Genomic DNA, 12,471 nt, shown 5'->3' with positions numbered 1-12,471 from the left:
AAAAAAAATGTCATGAAGTACCTAGGGGTAAGACCGGAATAAAGACACAGACCTACTAGAGAATGGACTTGAGGATATGGGGAGGGGGAAGGGTGAGCTGTGACAAAGCGAGAGAGAGACATGGACATATATACACTACCAAACGTAAGGTAGATAGGTAGTGGGAAGCAGCCGCATAGCACAGGGAGATCAGCTCGGTGCTTTGAGACCGCCTGGAGGGGTGGGATAGGGAGGGTGGGAGGGAGGGAGATGCAAGAGGGAAGAGATATGGGAACATATGCATATGTATAACTGATTCACTTTGTTATAAAGCAGAAACTAGCACACCATTGTAAAGCAATTATACCCCAATAAAGATGTTAAAAAAACAAAAAAGCTAGATTCTACTTTTTTTTGACCTTTACAACGATAGCCGATAGCCATGAAAGAAAATAATAGACTTTCAAGTTTCCAAAATGAACACCTGAATTTAAAAAACAAACGTTCTATTCCAATACAAAAAATAATAAATAAGAATGAAAGCTACTAATTCTTGTTTACAAAAATAATAGCTTTGATATAATTAAATACATATTTTTGCCATTTAGAAAGTCAATGAATGTGGCTTAAACCAGCTGAAGTTTACTCTATGAATGAATTTTTACTATATCCAAACTAATTTATTCTGCAAACATTTATCACGATCTAAGTACTTAAGTCTTCTGGATAACAGAAAAGGTAAATAAAACATAGTTTCACTCCTTGAGAAGGCCTCAGTCTAGCACTGCAAATATTACATATTTACTAAAGAGATGTTTCCACCTACTCAACCATCTTTGGGAAGGAACTGGGCTTCAATGCAGAAAACAAACATGGGTCCACCGAGCAGTATTCAAGAACTGGGGTTGGCAGGGGCAGCAGTGAAGAACACAAAGAAATACTTATAAGAAAAAGTTTCACCACAAGTAAAAGGCGAGTATCCATCTTCAAATCAAGTATGAAAGTAATAATAAGGAAATTTTTAAAATTAGGGATCTTTAAATTATTATTTTTTGTAAAAGATTAGATATATGAAAAATAGATACATACTTAGATACATAGATTGATTGATTGCTTGATGGATGACAGAGAGATGATAGATGGATGATAGATAGATTGATTTATTGGATGGATGGATGGACGATGCATGAAAGATGATAGATAGATAAATAGGTAGATGACAGATGGGTGAAAGAAAGATAGATAGATGACAGATAGGTGATAGATAGATATTGTTAAGGCAATTTTTAACATTAGGGACCTTTAAATTATTTTTTTTATGATAGATAGACAGATGATAGATAATAGATTGATGATAGATATATAGATTGATTGATAGATGGATGGATGATAGAGATAGATGATATATGGATGACAGATATGTAGTTGATGCAGCTACAGATTGATAAACACAGATACAGATACAGATTGATATGTTATAATCATACATATATATATTTACCACATAGACTACAATCATCATCACTAACTCCCCCGGCCCTGAATTAGAATAAATGTACAGGTTTGTGTTTAAATAAATTGCAAGAAAGGATTGTGGGGAGTGGGGGTGAGGGGAATTGGTCCAAATAAAAAGCAAAGCCAAGAAATTAGCTTTCAGAGGAACACATCAATGAAGAATGAAAATGTGGCCTGGGCTGCACCCTTGGGACAGAATCTCCAGTGGTTCTACCTCCCATGTGACACTTGGCCCTCCTGCCCCACAGCATCCTCACCACCCGGCAAGTGTCAGGGTCAGGGTATAGATCTTCCCCTCCCTGGAGCAGGTGGAGAAGTGTCAGCTCCCCCTTTCTAGAGCATGATTGCAACTCACAGCTCCAGCCCCTTCATCACTACCTAGAAACAACAGCTTTCACTTAAATTTTATATTTTTCAGAGAGCTTTTCCATTCTTGCTAATCTTGGCTTTTACATAAATTACATGAAAAAAAAAGTCCAAAATATGCCTCTAGGAACCTGAATAACTTTTTAAATTATCCTCCAGTAAAATTCAAGTAAAAATCAGTCTAATTTCAGAATGAATGTGTTTAGAAATAATATCTGGTGATCAATATTTAGTTTCTATGAGAAAAGAACATAAACATTGGCTCATACATATGGTTTGATCCAGGAGAAGAAATCCCCAAACACCTGAGCCTTCATTTAGGAATGAATTCTGATCACTATGAAAAGGAAGATGGTCCCAAAGGGAAAAATGGCAAACTCCTGGTAATTTAAAGACTACTTCCTGCCTGCTGAATGATTACGATTACACTCTACACTGTTGGAAAATATGCCAATGTTTAGAAATGTCCTGGATGGTCTCATTAAAGCATCCCCATGTAATTGTCCGGTAAGGACCACAGAATCAAATATCCACATGCACAGGAAGATAACCTGGGTGCCCGAGGTAGCTAAGTATATGAGTAAAGAGTACAAATCCTGTTTAAGGCATTCATATGTACTTATCTTTTAAGTGTAGTCTTGATCAAACAAAACATTTCCAGAGGTTAAATATGGCTCACCTGTGTAGCAGCAAATTTGCATCTCCTACTTAAACTAACAATCGTGAGACCAGGAAACTTGTTTTCTTGTGTTGCTTTTACTGTGAGGTCTTCAAGCAGTCTGGACAACACTTTCAAATCAGAATTTCTGCTAAAATGATATTCCCCACATATATGAGTTTGTACGATCTCTTTTAAATACCATCTGCTCCATAAAAGTGACCCATCAAGTTATGGGTCTGCACAGTCTAGCCCCTTGGTTGATGAGGGAAAATCAAAAGAAAGAAAAATAAAAGCTAAACTTGGAAGAGGAAAATGAAGAAAGAAGAAAGGGTCAGGGAAAGTTACAGCCCAGAGTGAATAAGCAGAAAGGAAGCCAGAAAACTTGGAGGAGCTCAGAGCTAATGAAAAAAACAAGAACACAGGGCAGGGGGAGGAAAGGATGTGAAAGCCAGCTGGAAGGAGAGAAAGCAAGGAAGAGAGGAGCTAACAGAAATCCAAGGACAGAAAGTATTGGAGATGGGAGGGAACAGGAAATTTATTGGAAACCAAGTTGTTTTTCCTTATGCATCCAATGCAATTCTATTCCAGGCAGAACTCTAGTCTCACCTTCAAAGAGGAGAGAAGGGAAGTCAAAACTCATAGGAGCCCTTCATGGGTTGGAGCCAGGAGCTCTCAGAAGACAGATTAGAGGAAACATGAGCCTACAGCTGACCCTTTGACAGAAGATACAGAGATGAAGGGGCAGCAGCATCACTCAGTCCAGCATTTCCCAAAAGGTAGGTGAAGCAAAAACAGTGAGAGCTGGGCTCCAACACTGGGCTCCAATGTACTGAATTTCTAGCACATTTAATAAACACCTCCATTGACTCCTATCACCAGAAAGGTCAGGAAGCACTGGTATAGTGGAAAACTGGGAGCTCTGGAACCTCAGCTGACGGAATTCAATTCCTAGATCATCAACTACTGACCATGAACAAATTATTTAATGTTTCTGTATCCCAGTTACTAAACCTATAAAATGGATTGTTATGGGGATTGAGTTATGGCATGTAAAGCAGTTGGGCAGTGCCCAATGCATATTGAATATGAACCAGGAATGAATCAAGACAAAGCAAAAGATAGCATTGTAAAGAAAAGGTTAATAAGAAGAAAATATTTTTACCCACTTCAGGGCCATTAAATGGAAAGATCCAAAATAATCTCATATCAATAGAGATAAAATACTGTAAATTTAATCACTCATTGATTCATTCATTTATTTAACAAATTTTATTGACCTATGTCACACATAGGAGGGAGTAAATAGCATACTGTTTCCCCAAAGCAAGATACTTAATTTAGGCAGCACATTAATTTTTATCTTTAAAAAATACCTTTCACAATTTTTACTTATAGTGAAAATCATTATGTCAGTTTTTCTGTAAAATATTATTTTTCATGAAGCAGCCAATCTTTTAATTCAATTTTTGGACTTTAAATTGTTACTCTATACAAAGTTCAAGCTATAAGATGAATAAGTTCTAGGAATCTAAGGCACAGCATAGTGATTAACACTACAGTTAATAATATATTATATCCTTGAAAGCTGCTAAGAGAGTAAATCTTAAATGGTCTCAGCACAAAAAAGAAATGGTAATTATGTGATGTGATGCAGATGCTAGCCAATGCTATGGTGACAATCATTTTGCAATATATGAATGTATCAAATTTATATACCTTAAACTTACACAATGTTATATGTCAATTATATCTCAATAAAGCTTGAAAAATAAATACACAAATTGTTACTGTCAACAGTTTGCATATTACCTGGAATGTAACCACTTCAAAAGCTTTGTAATATGGTAAATGAATATATTTTTTCAATTCCAATTATATTGCAAAATAGGTGTTTTTTTTAATATTTCCCCTGTTATATTAGTAATTTTTTAACTAGCTTGTTCAAAACAAACTTCTCACAGAGAACCAGAAAATCTGGTGAAAATATTAGTGAAAAACACTTCTTTGATAGCCTTTGGAGTCTCCAAGGGAGGGTGTACTTCAGTGGCCAAGATACTCACAGAAGAAAAAACACAGAGGGGTGATACCAAAATTCAGCATGAACTTTCCTCTTGAGGCATTCGCCAATTCTATGCAATCAGGTGAGAAGCTGAGAAGAGCATCAGAGCTTCCAGGGGTCTTAGAAGTTGGGGAGGAAATATTTTTGAGCTCAGGTTCAACAAGGAGAAGACATTCTGGTAAACACTCTAGGCTTTTAGTTAGAACCCCTGGAGAGCAACAAAATAAAAGTAAGCGTGAATAGAAAAGACAAGCCCTCACAAATGAAGTAGGTCCAGCCTTGAATCAGCTAAACATCTGATTGGCTTAAGATAAGCTACCCTTGCACTTATTGCCTGTTAGAAGCAAAAGATAATCAATCCTTCCTGCACCTCACACCCATCGGAATGGCTATTACCAAAATGACAAGAAATAAGTGTTGGTGAGGATGTGGAGAAAAGGGAACCCTTGTGCAATGGGGAATGTAAATTGGTGCAGCCACTATGGAAAACAGCATGAAGGGTCCTCAAAAAATTAAAAATAAAACTATCATATAATTCAGCAATTCTGCTTCTAGCTATTTATCCTAAGGAAAGGAAATCATTGTCTTGAACAGATATCTGCACCCCCATGTTCATTGCAGCACTCTTTGCAATAGCCAAGACGTGAAAACAACCCAAGTACCCATTGACAGATGAATGGATAAAGAAAATATGGTGTATATATCTACACAAAGGCATATTATTCAGTCATAAAAAGAAGGAAATCATGCCATTTGCTACCTGATGGACCCTGAGGGTATTATGCTAAGCAAAATAAGTCACACAGAAAGAGACAAGTACTTATATGTGACATCTTAAAAAAAACAAAATTAGATACAGAGAACAGATTGGTGGTTGCCAGAGACAGGGTGTAGAGGGTGGGCAAAAGGGAGTGGGGGGAAGGTAATCATTTCTGGAGGACAGTATGACTCAGAGCCTCAAATTATGTCTATAACATTTTCATAACAGGTGTCTAACCTAAACTGAAAAATTAGTAGGCATTGCAAGAGGAAGGATACATGAAAGAGACCCACTGGAGATCTGAATATTGGAGTTACCAGACATGGAACTTAAAATAACTGATAAGTATTCAAGAATTCTTGATAAGATGGAGAATTGTGGCAAAGAGCTAAAAATTGGTTTTAAAAACCATATAGAAGTCCATTAATTCAAAAATATAACTAAAATTAAGAACTCACATTAAATCAGCAGCAAATTAGACAAAGCTAAAGAGGGTATTAGTGAAATGGAATAGGTGAGAAAAAATATTCAGACTGAACATGGTGAGAAACAAAAGATAAAAAAATACAAAAAATGAGTATATGAAATAAATGGGTCACAAGGAACATTCCAAGATTCTTCAACCTATAGGTCCAAGTTGGGGGGTGGTTAAAAAAGAGACAGAAGCAATAGTTGAAGAGAATTGGTTGAAAAATTTCCAAAACATATGGAAGCCAACAAGCATCAAGATCCAAGAAGTGCTATGAATCATTATCAGATATAAAGAAACTACCTGTAGACTCATCATAGTCATACTGTTGGAAACCAAAGATAACAAGAAGAGAATGAAAGATATATTATCATCAAAGAACTAAAAGTAAAACTAACAGCTGATTTCCCTCTGGTTTGTCTCTGGTTTCCATTTTATCTGTTGAGAAATCTGCATTTCGTACTGCTGTCATGTCATGTATTCTAATTCTTTATATGGAACATATATTTATACTCAATATTCATCATATTTATGCACATTGCACACGTATATACATAAATGTAATTCAAGCAAAGAAAAACTGAAAGAAATTATCACCACCAGATTTTTACTAAAGAAAGTATTAAAGCAAATATTTCTAGTTGAAGGGAAATAATTTCAGATGAAAGAATGGAGATGAAGAAAGCAATAAAGAGCAAAGGAAAGAGGAAATATATGCATAGATATAAATGTATATTGACTATAAATACATATTACAAATATACCATATAGAAAATTAATATATACAACAACAATATAGAAAGCGAAGGCAGTAAAGGGAGTTAAATTATCATATTTTTAATAAGTTGCAATAAAACTAATTTATATAATATTTTAATAAGTCAAGGTTGTACGTTGACATCTTATAGGTAGCAACTACCAGTACCATAAAAACAGTACATAACTAACAAGCCAACCCAAGGGAAAAATGAATTTTAAAATTTACATAATTTCAAAAGAAGTCATAAAAAAGAGAAACAGGGCAGTAAAGGACAAAAGAACACCTGAGACAAACAGAAAACAAACAGTGTAATGGTAGTTTTGTTCCTTTCTGAAAATTCCTCCCCACTCACTCTAAGGTATTTTGTAAATGTACTAACAGCTTCAGAGTTGTAAACTGAAAAGCATATAGTTACTTTAATCTTTTAATTAAATTTAAGCAAAAATATTGTACATTCCAATTAAATTCAAGTGACAGTTTAACACTAAATACTTGGAATCATAATATTTGCTGACAGCAAATGTAACTTAAAGGATCAGGATATAATGTAAACTAACTATAAATTTAATCTCACAAAATCTACAATTTTGTCTTTAAAAAACTAATATATTTTAAGTGTTGTTTATGATAGAATTTAGGTCCTTAGGAATTTTATTGCTGTAATGGGGTATTAATACATGAAGATATTTAGCTACTGCTTAAGCAGCACTTGGAAATCAAAGAAGGACTACTTTACAGGGAACCTAATTTTAACCCAAACTTTAAACCACGAGTTAAGCCAGCTTCATCATATCCATTTTAACAGAGACAAATATAGATAATAAAACAGGCCCTAAGAGATACCTTGAACCATAGAAGGATCAATTTTAACCTCCTGCTCTATTAAGGAAATCTGAAAAACCAATGCCATTAGTTACAAAAAAAAAAAGAGAGGAAGAGAACTAAAGAATTTAATTAGTGGAGCTGTGGTAGTGCAAGCCTTTAATTCACATTGACCCATTTTATGTTTGGTAATAAATTGCTAAACTTCAAATGTGTATATTTGTACTTACACACACACAATATTTAATTTTATCTTAATAATATATTGGTAGCAGAAAAAGGGCTAGGTTTTGAATCTTTCTATTGACTAGCACAGTATTCTTTCAAAATAGAGCACTCTGTCTGTCCCAACTGCAGCCAAATTATTTCAAAACTTAAGGGTCCTGCCCATGATTCCCTCTGCCAGATTTAACAGTGGAGAAATAGTTAAGCTCTGTGCATCTTTTAACAGCTTCCAGAATCCATTTTCAACTCTTTCCCTATCAAAGTATGACTAGATTCTATAAAAAGATAACACACAACCCAAACGTCCATCTACAGATGAATGGATAAAGAAGATGTGGTACATATATACAATGGAATATTACTCCACCATTAAAAAGAATGAAATAATGCCATTTGCAGCAACATACATGGAACTGGAGATTATCATACTAAGTGAAGTAAGTCAGAAAAAGACAAATATCACATGCTATCACTTATATGTGGAATCTAAAAAAAAAAATGATACAAATGAACTTATTTACAAAACAGAAATAGACTCATAGGCATAGAAAATAATCTTACAGTTACCAAAGGGGAAATTAGGGTGAGAGATAAATTAGGAGCTTGGGATTAGCAAATACAATCTACTATATATAAAATAGATAAACAACAAGGTTTTATTGTATAGCACAGGGAACTATATTCAATATCTTTTAATAACCTAAATTGGAAAAGAATCTGAAAAAGAATATATACATATGTGTATGTGTAACTGACTTGCTTTGCTGTACACTGGAAACTAACACACCATTATAAATCAACTATAGTTCAATAAAAAAAGGTAAAACACAAACAGTAATAATACCCATCTAACAGCACTAAGACCAAACTTTATTGACACCTGTCTTCTCATCACTTTGGCATTCACATAACAAATAGTTAGCATTTTATTACAATGTGCTAATCATTGTTTTGGACCCTGAAAAGTGCTATGAAGGATTTCACGTTCCCCATAAATCTGAGATGCTTATGCCCTAGAAGGAAAAACATCCATTCATTTGTTCATTCAACAAGTATTCATTGGCCATTAAAAACTAGTCAGACATTTTGTTCATTGCTGAGGATTTTGTGGTGGAATTTTTCCTTACTTTTATGATACTTAGAGTCTGGTAGGGAATTAAACATAAAATGATCACAACAATAAATGTAAAATTCATATTATTTGTAATGAACAGTGCAAAGCAAGATAACAAGAAATGCTTGCCTTGAGAGTCTGGGAAAGATTTCATGAGGAAGCAACATTTGAGTTGAGAGCTCAAGGTTAGTTATTTGAAAAGAATCTTCCTAGCAGAGAGTAAAACAGGTAAAGATCATGTTTCCAGAGGAAAGATGATTGGAAAACTCAAAAGAAGGACACAGTGGCAAGGATAAGAGAACATAGCTTAAGAGGATGCTGCAGAGAGATGCAATGAAAAGAACACCTGAGGCTTCCAAGAACACATTAAAGATTTTGCTTGCTATTCATTCCTAAAAGCAATGAGAATTCACAGAAGGTTGTGAAACGGGAGAATAGCATGATTCTGTGTAAAACAGAGAACGTCTCCCAACTAGCTGTAGAAACAATGGGTTGAAGGATCGCAAGAGTCTAGTAGTTCATTGGAGAGAGAATGCCACTTTAAAATTGATAGCAGCAGTAGAGTTGGGAAAACAGATGGATCTGTGAGAAATTCGAGGTAGAATTGCAGGACTTAGTGATACTTAGGTTATGGGGGAAAGAAGGAAAGGAGCTCTTGGTTTGTGCTTCCAGGGCTGAATGAATTGCAATGGCATACCCTGCAATAGGAAATTCTAGAGAATATCTGGGGTTGGAAGGGGAAGAAGAACGTGATTCCGATTTTGCAAATGTTGGGTTTGAATTACTTTTGAGATACCCAAGTGATGATGTCAGGTGAGCAGGTGAACATCAGGACTGGAGCTTAAGAGAGAGATTGTAATATGAATCTGGAAGACATGAGTATACTAATAGTAACAGGAACTGTGAGTGTGCATAAAAAGTCATGAGGAATCTGAAGATTTACCCCTGAGCCAGTCTAGTTCTAGCCTGAGGAACCAGAGAGGTAGGGCTTAAAGCAGCAACAATGTTGTTAAACACAAGCCAAAGAAGAAGGTAAATTTCAGAGTGCAGTGTCACTGCTGCTGTGTATTCAATAGGACATGACCTAAAACATTACCATTTCACAACACTGGAACTAAAACAGAACTATGCATAAAATGCCATGAGAGCACAGAAAAAGGCTAGCAACTCTGGAAGGAGAAAAGGGTTGGTCAAAAGAAGTGATATTTAAGCTGTGTCTGAGGAATAAATAGGAGTTTCTCACTAAAGCAGTCCAGGGTTAAAACAGCAATATTTGGAGAAGGTATTGCTATTTCTCCAAAAAGGAACAAAAAGTCTTTATTAGGCTGATGAATGTCCAAAAACCCTATTCCCCGCATTCCTAGATCAGTCATCCTAGTCATTTTCTTTCTTTTTTTCATCCTAGTCATTTTCAATTTCCCCGTTTCCACATCCCTGCAAGGCAAAGTAGACATCCTCACCTAGCAGTCTAGCCTCTGTCATGTTCTCCAAAGCCCACAAAATTAGAATATGGGGGTTGCGGGAGAGAAAAATAATATTAACCCAGCAACAAAAGTCATATAAAGTCTCAGACTTCGGGACTGGAAGGTAAGGATTCCTGATTCTGTAACAGAGTGAATATAAGGTTATATTATCTTTATAATACAAAGATCAAATGAGAAGGCAGGAAAATTAAATAGAAGACAAGAGAACATACAGGAAGATAAAGAATTATTTTCCCTTTCTTGATAGTCAGCAACAGTCTTTGAGTCAGATGACCAGGGCCATCTTTTAAGTAATGAGGAGCAAAGTATCTTTTAGAGAATCCACAAACGCTGAACTCCAATCTGTAGAACTAAAATTACAATGCCACATATTGATACATTGAACTGAAAATACACTAACTATAAAACTATAGAAAAATGGATGCCTAATATTAGAATAGTTGATTTAAAAACACAAATTTAAATTATGCTTACCCACTAAAATATTATACTTAATACAAATTATTATTTTGTACATAGATGAATCAGGAATAAACATTTTTGTATCCACCAAAATTCAAAACAATAATAGCTAAACCCTGAGTCTCCCTCCCTTTTCCCACGTTTTCACATTCACTTAACAATTATCACTGTTATTCCTTTGTGAAACTTTAAATTTTAAGCTCTTTTAAGGGAAAAGTCTATTTCTTTATATAGATTTTCTTCATTTACTTGCCGTTTCCGGTTGAGAGTGCATTAAATCGCAAGTATGTGGATACTACTCACTTGCCTAATAATTGTCTTAAAATAGGCTTTCAGGAATCAACATGGGAATACATTTTGGACTGAAATCGCTGTTATTTACCATTTTTCCCCAGCTTGCTCAAGTGTGTTGAAGCATAAATACATTAGGGATAATTAATGATATGACGGATGATTTCATCCCACCGTGTTTTCCCAACCTTCTGTGTTGGCTTTGTTCCTTTTTCCGCCTCATATTCTGACAAATTCGTCGTCTTTGTCACACAATAATCAGGAGAAAACTGAAAAGAAGGGCGCTATCCTCGGAGGAGTGCTGTGTATTATGACTCATCCCTTCCAAGGGAAACACAGAGAAGGAACAGTTTCCTTTAGGCGACCTGCACGTGGTCAAGATAGGGATTTTAGTGGGTCTGAGCTGCAGGGGTGGGTCTGCAATTCACCCCAGAGAGATGATGGGAAACCTTTTAAGGGGTGAGGTTTGACATTACAGAACTGTCGCAGGAAGGGCCCAGGGTGAGAGACTACACAAGAAGGGGAGAGGAGGCCTGGGGGATGACGGAAGAGGGTGGGGACCCCCTGGGCCGCGAGGTGGTACCTGCGCGGGCTCGAACGCCCCTGCCACTGAATCCCCGATCCAGAGATGCTCCCGGAGAAGTTGTTGGTAGCTGAGGCAGTGCTTCACCGCGGATGGCACGTTCCCCATGGCCAGGTCCGGGGCGGCTGTAGGCGATGGGAGAGAGCGGGGAGGAGAGAGATGCGGGCCGGGCGCGCGCTGCGGTCCCGCGCCGGCCCCCGAGCGCGCCTTCCGCCTCCCGCGCGCGCTGAGCCCGGCCCCGCTCTGTGTACTGCAGCGGCGCCAAGCCGAGAGCGCCCAGAGCAGGGCGCGCGGGAGACACCTGCGCGCACGCGGGCCACCCGGAGCCGAAGCGCGGAGGAGATATTCCCAGCATGGCGCGCCTGCCGCTCTGCACCCAGCAAGTAGGGCTGATCGCATCTGCACACGCCCCACTCACCGGCTTCTCACCTGGTTCAGAATCCACAGGGAAGAAAGGGTTAGGTCTCCATCAAAGGAAGAGGGTCTGCGTTTTCTTGTCTGGCAGTTTGCTCATTCCCAGCTTTTGGCGTCCACTGTAGATGCGTCCGGCCTTGAACTCACTTGAGTTTATCTTCATGACAATAAACTTGACATACACACACAGATTTAAAAGATAACCAACAAGGACCTACCGTATAGCGCAGGGAACTCTGCTCAATATTCTGCAATAACCTAAATGGGAAAAGAACTTGAAAAAGAATAGATGCATGTATTCGTACAACTGAATCACTTTTCTATACACCTGAAACTATCACAACATTGCTAATAAACTATACTCCAATATAAAATAAAAATTTAAAAATAAAGACATCAGTCATATTGGCTTAAGGCCCACCCAAACAACCCTTCAAATCAGAAAATCAACCTTGACACAGCACTACCATCCAATCTACATGGCCCATGCAAATTTCACCAACTGTA

General features: G+C 37.1%; 1 protein-coding gene across 3 annotated transcripts in view; it reads right to left on the bottom strand.

Moving 5' to 3' along the window:
- HMGCLL1 (3-hydroxy-3-methylglutaryl-CoA lyase like 1) overlaps positions 1-12,123 on the bottom strand; it is a 144,320-nt gene extending 132,197 nt beyond the window's left edge. The window contains exons 1-2 of one of the 3 annotated variants that reach the window (XM_060307579.1): positions 11,980-12,123; positions 11,551-11,675 (exon numbers count right to left, since the gene is read on the bottom strand). In XM_060307579.1, the coding sequence (XP_060163562.1) occupies positions 11,551-11,658 (108 nt within the window). In that variant the 5' untranslated portion in view covers positions 11,659-11,675; positions 11,980-12,123. Of the gene's footprint in view, positions 1-11,550; positions 11,799-11,979 lie in introns of those variants that run through there. The other 2 variants (XM_030840994.2, XM_060307580.2) reach the window with 2 other exon arrangements.
- Positions 12,124-12,471: the final 348 nt, after the last annotated feature.

The sequence above is a fragment of the Globicephala melas genome, chromosome 11, assembly GCF_963455315.2.
Source record: "Globicephala melas chromosome 11, mGloMel1.2, whole genome shotgun sequence".
Classification (NCBI taxonomy): Eukaryota; Metazoa; Chordata; class Mammalia; order Artiodactyla; family Delphinidae; genus Globicephala; species Globicephala melas.
This window is presented reverse-complemented; position numbering and strand designations above follow the sequence as displayed.